The 17,386-nt window shown below is 40.6% G+C and overlaps 1 protein-coding gene across 50 annotated transcripts in view; it reads right to left on the bottom strand.

Annotated features, from left to right (window-relative positions):
• PUM1 (pumilio RNA binding family member 1) overlaps positions 1-17,386 on the bottom strand; it is a 136,603-nt gene that overhangs the window by 89,767 nt on the left and 29,450 nt on the right. For 49 of the 50 annotated variants that reach the window (XM_065526124.1, XM_065526128.1, XM_065526120.2 and 46 more), the window contains exon 3: positions 8,898-8,966. In XM_065526124.1, coding sequence (XP_065382196.1) covers positions 8,898-8,966 — 69 coding nt within the window. Of the gene's footprint in view, positions 1-8,897; positions 8,967-17,386 lie in introns of those variants that run through there. The other variant, XM_074014135.1, reaches the window with a different exon arrangement.

Genomic DNA, 17,386 nt, shown 5'->3' with positions numbered 1-17,386 from the left:
GTTGCTGCAAAGGACATAATTTCATTCTTTTTTTATGGGTGTAGGTGTACCACATGTTCCTTATCCAATTCACTGTTGCTGGGCACCAAAGTTGATTCCACGTCTGTGCGATTGTGAACAGTGTTGCAATAAACATGCAAGTGCAAGTATCTTTTTGGTACAACAATTTGTTTTGATTATATGGTTTGATCTATAGCATAACCACATTCATTTTATAATAGGTCTTCACTTTAATAATTACATATTACAGTACTTGCGAACCCAGTATACAAAAGATAAGCTCCAGACCCCTCAGGATACTGTAAAGTTCACAAATACAATGATGAAAACATCTAGATTGCTTCATGATCCCCTCACATCCCCAAAGCAGGAAGCAAACAGCCCGACTGAGATAACAAAGAATAATCTGCATCAAGATGGGACCAAATACTCTAATGAACCCACACCCAGTCAGCCTCAAGGTATTTTAAAATTTTTGATCTGACAAGACAAGGATCTCAGTATGGACAAGTTCCCCTTTTCCTTCACTATAGGAAATAAATATTTCATAAATATGCCTGCTATGTATATAGGGAATACAACACAAAAAATAAACGTTTGCTACATGCTTCACTACAATGAGAACCACATCATATACTAATTAATCAAAATACAATGTATTTGCTTTGATGTTCTGGTTCCTTATTAGCAAGGTTACAGTAACCAAGAAGGAATTACACACAACATAGTTTAATACTAGCTTGAGAAAGCAATGTAACAAAAGTAATTCTATTTTTCTAAACATCATTATGTCTGGTTACTGTATATATAATGAGGATATGTTTCTGTGCTCCAACAGATGGCCCAGAGAAAGTACTATCGATCAGTAACAACAATATTAAACAAAAGATCCTTTATTTAAAAATGCCTTTATACATCGCATTCAATTTGGATAACAGCACTGCTGATTTATTGTTTGTATTCTATACTCTATTTTTGCAAAAGTAGCTAATGAATAGCTGTTAAATGTATATATTTGCAGACAGCCTGAATATATGCTTTCAGTTTTGTCTGTTCCTTATTCTCTCCTTCTACACCCCAACATCCCCGAGGATAAAAAAGTCATGTGAACAGAAAATACAACCAATATTTACTAAATTGAACTGAACTCCCTTGGGGGAATAGATAGGGATACCAATTTCTGATGTAGAAGGAAAAGTAAAAAGGAACCCATGCTTAGGAAAAAATATTTACTGATATATGATTCTTTCAATACAATATATTTAGCAGCTACTGTTTACAAAGCACATTATTAGCTGAAGCCCCACCCTCAACAAACTTTTCTATCAGAAAAAAGAAAACATCACCGTATATACACGAATCATTATGTATAAAACTGGGCTATGACTGTTGAAACAGTACTTGAAGTCCAGTATGCAGAAGATAAAGCCCAGATCATCATTTGTATCATCTCTGTAAGAATACTACAAATCACTTGCTACTTGAATTCCCCTTCACAGCTTCTAATGGGAGGGAGCAAAAAAGCTTTAATAGGGGAGCTGATAGCTGAAGCTAAATTTTGAGTAAGTAGACTCTGAATATGCAGAAACCAACCAGAAAAATTCAGGATTTGAGTAGTAAAAGATCTGGGTTCAAACACAGTCTTAATGATTACATTAACCTCTCTAATCTTTGTTCACCTCATCTTAAAAAAAGGGCACCATAATATTGCAGGACCACTGTAAAAACTGTAACACACATGAGGTGATTAGCAAAGTTCTGCGAAAATTGTATACACTCAATATTTTGTAGCTATTATTACTTCCAAGCCTAGAAAAAAAACAGAATTTGAAGATAATCCCCATCTTGACACTTAAGAATTTAGCTGGAGTCATTTAACCTTAGGGCTCATTCTGCTCATCTAAAAAAAATGGGAATAATACCCTCTCAAAAACCTATTGGGAGAATCATATGGATAATGATATCATATAGATCATTATATTGAAAAGTGTTACTGTTTATTATAGTCTTCCCTCCAATAAAGCATGCTAATATGGATAAAAGAGTCAAAGGAGGTTGATGAAAGGGAAGAAATTTAATGAAGACAAAGTAAGCAGCATGTGGATCTTCTGCTGCAAACATATGATATGCTGCATTCAAACATTCCAAGACAGCTTAACATCTACACACAGTAGTAGGTTCCTGGTCTTCCCAGTGCAGGTCAGAAGACAGATAGAAGAATGGGTGGGGTTTGTGCTTTGGTCTCAAAGTCAGGACTGACCTGGGAACCATGTTCAAAATGTCAAATATGACCACATTTCCAGGGTTAGAAAACACCTTCTCCTATCTCGTTCCTCAAAGTGCCCAATCCCAATCCAAAAATTATTATTTTGGGTCCCAGGAGCTTCCTCAAACAATACTGATAAAAAGGTCACTTTATCTCTAGCAGTCATTAACCTAATATAAGCCATTTACCAAGATCTTCTTCCTCCAGGCCACTTGGTGTGGCTAGCAGTTTCTTCTAAAATAAACATTTCCTTTTAAGAGCAAGATGTCAAAAAAAAAAAAAAAAAAAAAAAAGCCCAAAAAGTTAAGGGAACTAGGGTGTTTTTACTATTACTATTGTACTTGAAAGTTACATTTTGGCCAGACGCAGTGGTTCACGCCTGCAATCCCAGCACTCTGGGAGGCCAAGGCAGGTGGATCACCGGAAGTCAGGAGTTCGAAACCAGCCTGGCCAACATAGTGAAACCCTGTCTCTACTAAAAAAAAAAAAAAACAAAAATTAGCTGGGTATGGTGGCACACACCTATAGTCCCAGCTACTTGGGAGGCTGAGGCAGGAGAACTGCTTGAACCCAGGAGATCGAGGTTGCAGTGAGCTGAGATCGCACCACTGCACTCCAGCGTAGGCGACAGAGTGAGACTCCATCTCAAAAAAAAAAAAGAAAAGAAAAGAAAAAAAGCTACATTTTGAGGGAAAAGGGGAATTAATTACACTGCTTGGTCAGATATTTTTATATTAATATACCTCAAGGCATTATTAATTTTTCATCCCTTCAGCAAGAAAGTCTGTATGATTTTGCTGATAGACATCTTCCCAAAATTCAATCCATTTTGGAGTCAACTACGCTGCTTTTATGGCATCCTAATTGCAAGGAACAGCCAGTGTCAAGGTAGCCCTCCCAAAGCTGTGGATTCTAGAAGTACTTTTAGCTATTCAAAAGCCTCCAATTCTATTGAGACACTGTTTGCCATAATGGAAAGATGTGGAAAAAAATTGAACAGATTTAGTCTCCATACTAGAGTCAGGCTAATACTTGCCCTGACTCCAGTATTACCATCCCACGAACTCTCATGGACACTTACAAATGTCTTGGGCAGCTGCAGACAGTGAATAAGTCACTTTAAAGAACCCAATGAGGCCAGGCGCAGTGGCTCACGCCTGTAATCATAGCACTCTGGGAGGCTGAGGCAGAGAGATCACAAGGTCAAGAGATAGAGACCATCCTGGCAAACGTGGTGAAACCCTGTCTACTGAAAATACAAAAATTAGCCGGGCGTGTGGTGGCACGCATCAGCCACTCAGGAGGCTGAGGCAGGAGAATCGCTTGAACCCAGGAGGCAGAGTTTGCAGTGAGCCAAGATTGCACCACTGCACTCCAATCTGGTGACAGAGCGAGACTCCGTCTCCCCAAAAAAAAAAAAAAAAAAAAAAAAAAAAAAAAAAAACAATGAAAAGTTACAAAATCTCTAAATCACAGGGGGAAAGTCAATCTAAAAGGATATCTTTTAGACACTCTCTAGTATATCCTAAAAAAGCCAGAACAATTCCTCTTTTCTATCTTTTTTAAGAAAGAAACAAGGGCAAGCTCTCAGAATCTTAGACCTGAAAAGGTCCTGGGAAATTATCTAGTTCAACATCTTTATCTTACGGGTAGAAAAAAGTAAGTCCAAAGAAGATAATGTTTGAACCTCGGCTCTAAGAAGCTGTGGTGTCAGAGTTCTGGCCCAATCCAATGCTACCTCTAGCCCACCAAATTTTGCCTTTCTTTGGATTAAAGCTCACCCAAATCACTATCAAATTCCTCCCTCTGCCATTCTGCTATCCCACACCTATGGATCAAGTACTATATAATGTCTAATGAGAATATAAAGCTACAATTTAAATACATCTGAAGTTATCCTAATTCCTGTGAAGAAGGTAGGATTCGTTACCACTCTATACACAGAAGCACTTTCTAGATTTCCTTTGTCAGGTTGACAAACTTGTTATAATCAAGGGTATGTTTTTCTATGCTTCAGCTTTCTAAGACAAAGATGAAGAGTCACATATCTAAATACAATTCATTTGTTGTAGAAATAAGCTAGTATTCACTACTATTTTAACTTCCTTGGAAGCTGTCAAGTTTACTACACATAAAACATTAAAGAATCTTAAGGGAAAAAAAGGTCCTTGATTTTTAAAAGTTAAAAAACCAATTATGCGAACAAAGTACCTTTCTGTCAAACTCTCAAAGTACTTTCCAACTACAACTTCTCTCTTTTTTAAAAATCCATCCTTTTCTAGGTCATGAACAGTAACAATGCTGCCAACCTACAGGTGGAGCAAACAGGTTATGCAAGATCATAAATCAAACCAATTTAGAAATAGAGCCCAGAAGCCCAAGGTCAGTGAGCCTTCCTCTGTACTACAAACATCTTTTTCCAGGATCCTTGATTAACGGACTGATCTCTTGATATGCAAATAAAATCTGCTAAAGTATGTGCCTTTAAACTTTTCAGGGCTTTAAGCCAAATGAAAGGGGCTAACAAGGAAAGTAGACAAAACATTTTTAAATAATTTGTGGCCCTGCTCCTAACATATTTTCCTATCTTCTTTTTTATATGAGCTTTGTAGAATAGGAGGCACATAAAGCACTTGTACTATGAGTCCTTCAGCTAAGAACAGCTTGGAGAGTGATATTTTAAGTAGTCACTTCTTAGCAAGATTTCTTCTAAGAAATACTCTAAACCTTTCAAAGTGACACCAAGAGGCCAACAGTGGCTTTGAAGAAAAAAAAGTAACAAGAGCCAGCACTAACTTTAACTACTAGAAATCAATTACTTTGAAGGGAACCAATTCTATTTGAATTCTAAAGACTCCATACATTCTTTACATAACTAGCGTTTACCCTAGACTCACACAGATGCACAAGCGCATAGATGCCCACACAGCCACAAAAAAAAAAAAAAAAAAAAAATAACTGAAACGAAGATACTGTGCCTGGCTTAAAAGTCATGCAATTTACGTCTAGTGTTTATATGGGTAAATACTGGTTTGTTTTTTGTCTTTTTTTTTTTTTCTTTGAGACGGAGTCTCACTCACTCTGTCATCCAGGCTGGAGTGCAGTGGCACTATCTGGGCTCAGTGCAACCTCCATCTTCTGGGTTCAAGTGATTTTCCTGCCTCAGTCTCCCAAGCAGCTGGGACTACAGGCGCACACCATCACACTCAGCTTATTTTTGTATTTTTAGTAGAGATGGGGTTTCACTATGTTGGCCAGGCTGGTCTCGAACTCCTGACCTCAGGTGATCTGCCCACCTCGGCCTCCCAAAGTGCTGGCAATCCAGACGTGAGCCACCGCTCCTGGCCAGTAAATACTGTATTTATACACACTCCCTCTCAGAGATATTTTATTGCTAAAAAGGAAGAAAATTTAATGAAGTTAAATTTTTTATTATAAAAGCTTATTTTCTGCCAGGCACGGTGGCTCACACCTGTAATCCTAGCACTTTGGGAGGCCGAGGCGGGCGGACTGCCTGAGCTCAGGAGTTCAAGACCAGCCTGGGCAACACAGTGAAACCCTGCTCCTACTAAAATACAAAAAAAAAAATTAGCCGGGCATGGCAGCGTGCACCTGTAGTCCCAAGCTACTCAGGAGGCTGAGGCAGGAGAACTGCTTTAACCTGGGAGGCAGAGGTTACAGTGAGCCGACATTGTGCCACGGCACTCTAGCCTAGGCAACAGAGTGAGACTCTGTCTCTTTTAAAAAAAAAAGAAAAAGAAAAAGTTTATTTTCATTTTTTCTTTTGTGCTGTTCTCACGTTGCTGCAAAAAAACTCTCTTAATCTGTACCTATCCAAAGCCTAAACTAGAAGATGCTTTTTATTTATTTACTTATTTTTTTTTTGAAACTCTTTGAGACGGAGTCTCCCTCTGCCGCCCAGGCTGGAGTACAGTGGCCGGATCTCAGCTCACTGCAAGCTCCGCCTCCCGGGTTCACGCCATTCTCCTGCCTCAGCCTCCCGAGTAGCTGGGACTACAGGCGCCCGCCACCTCGCCCGGCTAATTTTTGTATTTTTAGTAGAGACGGGGTTTCACCGTGTCAGCCAGGATGGTCTCGATCTCCTGACCTGGTGATCCGCCCGTCTCAGCCTCCCAAAGTGCTGGGATTACAGACTTGAGCCACCGCGCCCGGCCGAAGATGCTTTTTAAGGAATATGTCTCCTCCTCCATTAAAGTCTAAATAGTCCTGTCAATAATGATTCCCTCCTTCTCTGAACACCAACCATACATAGAAAAAAATTTGCTCTTTCTGTTTATATGTATATTCATTGTTTCCTCAACTAGCTAATAAAAGAATTCCTTGAATAAAGAAACCTCATTCCACACTTAGGAAATGTTTAACCTCTCAATTATTTTATAGATACTAACTTCATTTACCCTAATTAAGGGCACATGCTTTGCAGTGGGAGGAAGCCGGGGAAGAATCCTATCACTTACTAGATGTGTTACCCTGGGCAAATTATTTCGTCTCTCTTGGCCTTTTTCCTTATCCAGATAATAGAACTGTCCTCATAGAGTTATGAATCAGATAATGCATAAGAATCCCTTAGCATCTACCTATGGTTGATAAATGGTAGTTGTTACTGTTACTTGTGAATAGTGGGGAAAGGAAGAATGACACAGCATTACTGATGGAATATACTGTTTTGTTATTAACATATGCCTATATCCATGCCCGAGGAATTATACACATATACCAAAAAAAAAGCATTTCTGGAAGAAGAAAAAAAATTATAAAAAAGAATTTAACACTGTCAACTTGTCATTTAAATAAACTTTACCCTCTAGTGAAATTGCTTGCTATTCAATTAAAATTAAGCATTCGTCCAGCCTGGGTGACAGAGCGAGACTCTGTCTCAAAAAAAAAAAAAAAAAATTTAGCATTCGGTGATTATAAACTGTTGCTCACAAAACAATAATAGGGCATTATTCTTATTTTGTATCATTAATTTTTTTAAAAGAAAAACAGGCTGGACACAGTGGCTCATGCCTGTAATCTCAACACTTTGGGAGGCCAAGGCAGAAGGATCACTTGAGCTCAAGACCAGTCTGGACAACATAGTGAGACTCTGTTTCTATTTTTATAAAAAATTCAAAAAAGAAAGAAAAACAACCTGGAATTGGATTTTTGGTGGAATACACCAGGTTAGAATTATAGGAGTAAGAAAGACAATAAACATAGTTTCTCTTTCTGTGCTTAATAGCCAACAAATACGTTAACTTTCTGTTCAAATCTGCTCCAAAAACTTAGTGACAAAGTCTTTTAGACTTTCTAAACCATACAGGGTTTATTGATTTGCATTGTGTCAGTGACAGGCACAGGAAATACAAGGACATCTCCCAATCATCTCCTAAAATTCTAGGAGGAAAACAGACCAAAAATGTATGAACTCAAGATGATAGGACACTGGACTCTGGCCACAAGACGATTCAGAAAGTTAGAAACAAAATCTTATAACAAAGAAAGCAAGAATCTCAGTTTAGACATCAACAATTTTTAACTATTCACTGCCTAACCACAAAGGCAATCAAGGAATATTTGCTTCAAATTCAGAAGTGTAATTATCCTAATTTTGACATCAGAACCTAGCACAGTGCCTGGGGATCAAATATTTGCTAAATCAAAGGACAAATGTATCTAATAAATGGTATAAATGAGGACCGTAGAATAAAGTAATTCTCCCTCTTGTGAAGCATTAAAATCAATGTAGGAGCTATCAAATGTTAGACACACAAAAAATGAAATGGAAGAGAAAACCTAACGTTACTTTCCAGAACAAGAAAGCCACAACAAATACCACTTGTGGGCCTGTGGTATTTTAAGTAGTTAATTCAAACTGTATATTCTATCTTTGTCATCAATACATGCTTATTGTCACAGCTAGAATAGCCAGCAGTTGGCTACATGTTAATATCTATACTCCCCTTCCTTTTTAAGACTTATGGCAACCTTCTCTATTGATGCAATGGATAAAAGTAAATTTTGTTTCTGCAAATTTTAAACATTACAATCAAAGCAAAATTCTTATTTCTGAATTTCCTGTAAGGTATGACTAGCTCAGGTCTCTACCTTCCGTAATTCCTCCACCAGAAACCTAACAACTTCCTTTTCACAATGGAGCTCTAAACAACTTCCTCAAAAAAGGCACTACTCTAAAAATAGGTTATTGACATTTTCTGATTAGTAAGCCAATCTAAGACTCCCTTTGCCATTGACTGGGGGGTGGGGGGGGGGGAACCTAGCCACTGGAAAATGAGGCAAAGGTTGGCCTTTAATTTAATGCATATAAAATTAAAATACTTCTTAGGCTTTTAATGACTCAATTTATAGCTGACATTAATATTCAATAATTTATGCTCACATTTTGGCTACTTTGTTTTGCTTTTAAGACATTAGGTTATGGTTAACATTCTTCTTTTAATGACATAGTTTTGGCAAAATTCTCCAGCATCCTGTCCCTATCATGAGAATGGCAACAAGGAAAAGCAAGCACATATTTCTGGAGACTAGATTTGGACACATCTGATGAAAGACAACTCCAATCTTCCCTTAAAAACAACCCACTTTTCTGACACACCAGTTCACTTACCTCTCCCATCGCTCTTCCCTCCAGAGCAAGTGCTTGAAAATCATGATTCAGTTCATCCATGGAACGCACCTATTGTTTAGAATAGAGATGGAAAAATCTTCAAGTCAGCATCTTGAATTTTACATACACATTACACACAACTGAAAATTTATTCTATGCTAACTTTCAGACATTGGTAAAGACAATAGCAATGATCAAGCGATGGAGATTAAACGTTCACCTACCTTTAAGCATCAGGGTTCAGCAATGACCCCTACTTTCTCCCCTCCCATTCCCTTTTATTTTCAAAACATGAAACGCACAAAATCCCAATAAATGAAAAAGCAAATTCCATCACGAGAATTATGTTAGCTATTTTTCATGCTTTTTAATTTAATAAGTAAAGACCAACATGCTGAAGAGCAATGATGTCTTCAAGATGACTATGTGACCTGATGAGTCAAAAGACCATGGCTCCTCCCCAGTTGTGAATAGTTAAGTTAAAGTAGGGAGTGCATTTGCTCCAATCCACTATTTTTCTTTGGTAAACCTCAGGAAAGGGGGGGATGCAAACCCTATAATGAAGTATCCCAATATTTCTCCACATTGGGAGATCCCTGGGGTTCCCCAAACCTCATATCCAGGGGGAGAAAATAACGTGTCACAAGAATCCCTCCAAACCTTACTCATTGTTAAATGTAATCCTACCTACAGCATAACAATCTCTTTAGGCTTCCATTTACCTACCTATCTCCAAAGTCATTCCTACAAGGTAATAACATCAAGGATGATGTGTGAAATAGATTATTCAAAACAGTTATAATTCAACTAGTTCACTGGTTTTCTCTGTTATAAGCAGCAAGCTGTTTCTGCTGCCTGAGGTTAGAGTCACTACCCATCCCCAGGCAAGGGATTCAAGAGTACATTCCTTTATTTATTAAAGACGTAGGCTCCCAGCCTGGGGAACATGGCAAAATTGCCCTCTCTACAAAAAGTATAAAAATTAGTTGGGCTGTGGTGGCACACATCCAGATACTCAGGAGGCTGAGGTGGGAGGATCACGTAAGCCCAGGAGCTAGAGGCTGCAGTGAGCCGTGATCACACCACTGCACTCCAATCTAGGTAACAGAACGAGATCCTTTAAAAAAAAAAAAAAAAAAAAAAAAAAAGGCTGGACGTGGTGGCTCAAGTCTATAATCCTAGCATTTTGGGAGGCTGAGGCAGGAGGATCACTTGAGGTCAGGAGTTCGAGACCAACCTGGCTAACATGGTGATATCTACAAAAAAATACAAAAATTAGCCAGGCATGGTGGCAGACACCTGTAATCCCAGGAGGTTGAGGTGGGAGAATCACTTGAAGATGGGAGGCGGAGGTTGCAGTGAGCCAAGATCACGCCATTGCACTCCAGCCTGGGCGACAGAGCGAGATTCTGTCTCCAAAAAAAAAAAAACAACAATGTTGACTGCCTGAAGCAGGAGTTTCTCTCAAACTCCTCCCTCTGATCTCCACTACCTTCCAATGTCAGTTTACAATTTCTACCATGGATAAACGTAAAGAGGGTCAAGTTAGTGCCAAGCAATGAGAGAAGAGTATCGAGAACATGAGCCAGAATACAGTTAAGAGAATCAGTTTAAGAATTTTATTTGAGGCAAGATCACTAAAGCTCAGGAGTTCAAGACCAGTATGGGCAATAAAGTACTCCATCTCTACAAATAAAACTTTTAAAAATAAAAATAAAAATAAAAGAGCCAGGCATAGTGATGCACGCCTATGGTCCCAGCTACTCCAGAGGCTGAGGCTGAGGTGGGAAGATAGCCTGCACCTAGGCAGTCGAGGCTCCAGTGAGCGGAAATCAAGCCACTACACTCCAGCCTGGGTGAGACCGGCTCCGGAAAAAAAAAAAAAAGGAATTTAATTAACATGCTGCCTAGCTGCCTATACATTACATCACCTAAGAATCTTAACTGTCAGAACTAACACTGCATAAAGATACAGTTGCATTATTGTTTTCAATCATATATTTTTAAAACTCACAGCCAATACTATGCTACAAATGAGACACACTGTATCACTAAGATACAAAAGATTGGGAATGCTCACTGAACACTGAAATTTATAAAACTCAGAGTAAAATTCAGTTAGTTACATGAGCACAAAGAGGCAGACAAGGCTTATAATATTGTGGTGTTTCAAAAAGGCCCTGAAATAGGAGCTATGATCATCTTACACAGTATTTACATTATTTAGATGAGCACAATAAATAGACTCCTAAACTGTATATAATAAAAATAAAGGAGTGTAGGGAGGATGAAGACAGGATGTTCGTTGGGAACTCTACAAATGTTATATGAAATGATAAACCTTTAGGCCAGCATTAACATTGACAAAGCATGTAAATCAAATGCACAAAGCTCTGTATCTAGCTCTTTCTGTGGAATCTAATTATACATTTAAATAGAGCTAGGCATTTCTTGGAAATCCAAAATCTACAAATACAGTTTCAACCAGAAATATTGAAAATTCTATTTATATGTCCCAAGGAAACTAAGTAGGAAGAATAAGAAAAAAAGTATGTGCTGTGCATATTTATGTAGCCATCACAACAATCTCATAGTGATTATTCCCATTTTAGAGATTAGGAAACTTATCCTCCGAGAAATGCCTTCTCCAACCATTGTTAAGTAGGGAAGAGCACAGGAGGAAACTAAGGCTCAGAGCACTTAAATGGCACTGCCAGGATCTTAATCCAAGTCTTCCAATTTAAAGTTCAAGGCCCTTTCTGTACCACCAGGCTGCCCCCGGCAGTCAAAGGAAGTTTCCACCTCCAGTATTCTATTACTTTACTAGATAAAACTGCTGTCAGTTTCTGCTGTGGGTTTTGATGAATGCGCTCTCTTGGTCTTGCCTTTGCTTTTCACTATCTCTTCCCCTACGTTCAAAACTTGCTCATCCTGCCCTTGTAGCATTTTCCATTCCTTTCTACACTATCTTCCTGCCACCATTCTCTTTCACCATTTATCTACGCTCTCTTGATGTGTGCACTCTCTCTCCCTGTCTCCCCCGGCCCTCTCTCTCTGTCTGGTCTCCTCTCTCCCTCTCTTTTTCTCTCTACTCACCCTCCCCTCTTTCAGGGTATCTCTCTCTGCCTCATTTATACAAGAACCACACTCTTTCCCTATCCCTGTATACCACCCTCCTGCCCTACCTCTTATAGTCAATTGTTGAGAAAGGAGGCTCAATTTCTAAGAGTTTCACTAGTGCAGAAACTCCACTTTAAACCATTCACCCACGTTGACTACATGAGATAAACCAAGTCATTCACTCACAAAAGTTTTTAACTATTTGGGAACTTATATATTTATACTGGGAGCTGTATTTTGTACAATCACAGGCACAGGGCAGACTCTCCAGACAAAATTCTTCCTAGGAAACAAATTACTCAGAAAAAGATGTTCAGGAATCAAGAGAAACCAAAGAATGAAGGCACTGTAAGAAATATTTGTAAGAAATATTTTAGAAAAGTGAAGTATTTTCCATGATAAACGAGAAAAGCTAGCTGTCAATTATAATTAGAGTAAATGCTCCCATCAAGGTAGAATAAGCCTTTCAAGTTTCTTCTACACTTCCCTTTTCTCTAGAAATCTATTTGAGTATCAGGTTAATGTTTTGTTTTGTTTTGTTTTTTGAGACTCTTGCTCTGTCGCCCAGGCTTGAGTACAGTGGCGTGATCTTGGCTCACTGCAACCTCCGCCTCCCTGGTTCAAGTGATTCTCCTGCTGCAGCCTCCCAAGTAGCTGGGACTACAAGCGCATGCCACACCACACCTGGCTAATTTTTGTGTATTTTTAGTAGAGACGGGGTTTCACCATGTTGGTCACGCTGGTCTCGAACTCCTGATCTCACATGACCCACCCAACTCCCTAAGTGCCGGCCTTCCTAAGTGCTGGGATTACAGGCATAAGCCACCGCACCAGGCCCTAATTTCTAGTACTATTTACTAATTCCTTTTTTGCTTTTGCAAAATATCTCCCCTCGACGTCCCCCCCAGCCCCCGCCTCACACCCCCTTTCAACTGATTGACCTTATCTATCTCCTCTGGTTTCACAAAACCATTTCCTACTTTTCTCTTTGGGCCACTTGCCAAAAATGTGTAACTTCCTCATCCCAACCCAGGCTTTCTCTGCTGCTGCTCCTCCCAATAAAGGCATCTCCCACTCCCTTTACTAAAGAGGTGAAGTGAGCTGACAACTTTAGTGCCTAACCTAACTCTATATTCCATTCTTCATCCCACCCAAGGCTATCATCCATACACATAATCTGCGCTTCTGAGCTTCTTCCCATTTCCAGATCTCAGAACGTTCTTCTGTAATTCTCAATACCTGCATTCTTTTTCGAACATGGATTCTGCCCTAACCAGAACCATAATTTAGCACACTGAGTTGCTATTTTACCACATAGGATATTATAAAATCAAAACAGATAGCTGGATGCAGTCTCGTGCACCTGTAGTTTCAGCTACTCAGGAAGCTCAGGTAGGAGGACTGCTTGAGCCCAAGAGTTCAAGGCTGCAGTGTACTACGACTGTGCCCATAAACTGATGTCACACTCCAGCCTGGGCAACACAGCAATTTGAAGCTGCAGTGAGCCATGAGCACACCACTGCACTCCAGCCTGGGCAAGAGTGGGATCCTGTTTTTGGGTTTTTTTGTTTGTTTTTAAAAGGTTTTTGGGCCAGGCGCAGTGGCTCAAGCCTGTAATCCCAGCACTTTGGGAGGCCAAGATGGGCAGATCACGAGGTCAGGAGATCGAGACCATCCTGGCTGACACGGTGAAACCCCGTCTCTACTAAAAATACAAAAAATTAGCCAGGCGAGGTGGCAGATGCCTGTAGTCCCAGCTACTCAGGAGGCTGAGGCAGGAGAATGGCGTGAACCTGGGAGGCGGAGCTTGCAGTGAGCTGAGATCCGGCCACTGCACCCCAGCCCAGGCGACAGAGTGAGACTCCGTCTCAAAAAAAAAAAAAAAACAGGTTTTTGATCATATAGATAAACCTAGAACTATATTACCACATTCTGGAAAATGAAAAATTAAAAGCATCACTTTACAAATCTTTTGGCATGTGCCTGTAGTCCCAGCTACTCGTGAGGCTAAAGCAGGACTGCTTGAGCCCTGGAGATAGAGGTTGCAATGAGCCAAGATCATGCCACTACACTCCTGCCTGGGCCACAGAGGGAGACCCTGTTTCAAAAATAAAATAAAGTGTGCTGGGCATGGTGGCTCACACCTGTAATCCTAGCACTTTGGGAGGCCAAGGCAGGCGGATCACCTGAGATCAGAAGTTAAATACTAGCTTGGCCAACATGGCAAAACTCCGTCTCTACTAAAAATACAAAAATTAGCTCGGCGTGATGGCGCGCGCCTATAGTCTCAGCTACTCGGGAGACTGAGGCAGGAGAATCGCTTTAACCCTGTCTCTAAAAAAACATACAAAAAAAGAAAAAAAAAAGTTATTTTCCATGACTACAGTGTAGACTAGTAGAAATAAAAGATGGAAATCTAAGTAGAGGGCTAGGAAGAGAATTAGGAGACCATATTGGTTATCAAGCCAAGAAATAAAGGAATTTTAGAAGACGACCTTACTGATTTTTTTTTTTTTTTTTGAGATGGAGTCTGGCTCTGTTGACCGGGCTGGACGCAGTGGTGCGATCTAGGTTCACCGTAACCTCCACCTCCCAGACTCAAGGTATCCTCCTACCTCAGCCTCCTGAGCAGGTGGGTGGGGCTACAGGTATGTGCCACCATGTCCAGCTAATTTTCGTATTTTTGTAGAAAATGGGGTTTCACCATGTTGCCCAGGCAGGTCTCAAAGCCCTGAGCCCGAGTGATCCTCCGGCATGGCCTCCCAAAGTTCTGGGCTTACAGGTGTTAGCCACCACGCCCAGCCTATTTTATTTTTTTGAGACAGGGTCTGGCTCTGTTACCTAGGCTGGAATGCAGTGGCGCAATGACAGCTCACTACAGCCTCAAACTCCCATCTCAGCCTCCCAAATAGCCAGGACTAGAGACACACACCACCACATCCAATTAATGGTTTTTTATTTTTTTGTAGAGACAAGGTCTCACTATGTTGTCTAGGCTGGTTTCAAATTCCTGACCTCAAGCAATCCTCCCACCTTCTAAAGTGCTGGGATAACAGGTATTAGCTACTGCACCCAGCCATGGAAAATAAATTTAAACAGACGTGGGCACAAATGAATTCTGAATTGTAAGAAGTTAATGATCCAAATAGAAATATCAATTATTTGAATAATTACAATTTATCAATTTTTCAAGCAGATATTATTGAACACTGAATCTCAAGCAGAATAAAGCAAACACTATGTTAGACCATGCATTCTGGAATAAAACCACTAAAAACAACACAGGCTTTGCTAGCATTCTGGTTCAGTTCTTGTACTTGCTTTGCTGGCATTCTTGTCCTGAACTTCTCAGTGTGTCTTTACAATGAACGTCCCTTTACTGGAGCCAATTTGACTAGTTGTCTGTTGCTTGATTACAGAAAGCAAACTCAGTTACAAAAGTATCACTGAGTTGGGGAGTTCATTAAATCACACTGAAAATGTCTATATTAAAACAAATTTACAGGCTCACACCTGTAATCACAAAACTTTGGGAGGCCGAGGTGGACGGATCACCCGAGATCACCAGTTCAAGACCAGCATGGCCAACACAGTGAAATCCTGTCTCTACCAAAAATACAAAAATTACCCGGGTGTGGCGGCTAACTGACGTATACGCAAAAAGTAGCAGTCAACACAGAGAAAGAAATGTGCTGAAGGAAGCAGAGACAATGGACTACTGTGCCCCTAAAAAAAACAGAAAGCCGGCCGGGCGCGGTGGCTCAAGCCTGTAATCCCAGCACTTTGGGAGGCCGAGACGGGCGGATCACGAGGTCAGGAGATCGAGACCATCCTGGCGAACACGGTGAAACCCCGTCTCTACTAAAAAATACAAAAAACTAGCCGGGCGAGGTGGCGGGCGCCTGTAGTCCCAGCTACTCGGGAGGCTGAGGCAGGAGAATGGCATAAACCCGGGGGGCGGAGCTTGCAGTGAGCTGAGATCCGGCCACTGCACTCCAGCCCGGGCGACAGAGCCAGACTCCGTCTCAAAAAAAAAAAAAAAACAGAAAGCCTCCAAGTATTCAGGAAGCCCACGTATATATTTCTTGCTCTGGGGTTCAGTGTCCTTAGTGTTCTTTCATTAAATACCCTGAATTTTTGTTAACTAGAGTAGATTTTCATACTTTAATAATAAAACTGCCTCTCCTAGATTATTTCCTCATAAAGATAGGCTATTCATCTCCACACCTACTTTTGTTCTCAAGGATTTTTTGCATACAGAAATCTAGATCATGATGGTTCCATTTCACTAAAAGGGATCAGAACAATAAAATCAGAATAGTTGATGCCAAGAACCATTATGGAAAGGAAATACCAGTGAGAAAATGGCAGGCAAAGAGGAGAAACTTGAGCAATGAGAAAAGGAAAGAGAATATAAGTTTTAATCTAATTTGAATTTAATCATCAAAGGGAAAAAAACCTAGTAAGTCTGTTCTACAGCATCTTCTGCACACGACATATCTGTATTAATAACAACAACTATTACTAAGACTTACTTTGTGTCTGGTCCTGATCGTATAAATACTTTACACACTTCATCATCTCTTTTAATAGTCATAACTACACAGAAGGTTGAGATAAGTGGGTCCCTTGAGCCTGCGACCAGCCTGGGCAACATGCGAAAATCCTGTCTCTACTAAAAATACAAAAATCAGCCAGGCATGATGGCACATGCCTGTAATCCCAGCTACTTAGGAGGCTGAGGCACAAGAATCGCTTGAGCCCAAGAGGCGGAAGGTGCAGTGAGCTGAGACTGCACCACTGCACTCCAGCCTGGGTGACAAAACAAGACTCTGTCTCAAAAGAAAAAAATAGTCATAACTACCCCAAAAACACAGGTACTGTTATTCCCATTTGTAAGCAAAGCAAGAAGTTGATGGGGCGCAGTGGCTCACATCTGTAATTCCAGCACTTTGGAAGGTCGAGACAGGCAGATCACCTGAGGTCAGGAAGTTGAGACCGGCCTGACCAACATGGAGAAACCCCATCTCTACTAAAAATTCAAAATTAGGCCACGCGTGGTGGCTCACACCTGTAATCCCAGCACTTTGGGAGGCCGAGGCAGGCGGATCACAAAGTCAGGAGATTGAGACCATCCTGAATAACGCGGTGAAACCCCGTCTCTACTGAAAATACAAAAAATTAGCCGGGTATGGTGGCGGACACCTCTAGTCCCAGTTACTCGGGAGGCTGAGGCAAGAGAATGGCGTGAACTCAGGAGGCGGAGCTTGCAGTGAGTCGAGACCGCGTCGCCGCACTCCAGCCTGGGCAACAGAGCAAGACTGTCTCAAAAAAAAAAATACAAAATTAACCAGGCGTGGTGGCGTGCA

This window comes from Macaca fascicularis, chromosome 1, assembly GCF_037993035.2.
Source record: "Macaca fascicularis isolate 582-1 chromosome 1, T2T-MFA8v1.1".
NCBI classification, from domain to species: domain Eukaryota; kingdom Metazoa; phylum Chordata; class Mammalia; order Primates; family Cercopithecidae; genus Macaca; species Macaca fascicularis.
Note: the sequence above shows the minus strand (reverse complement) of the source record. Positions and strands in the feature narration are given on the sequence as shown.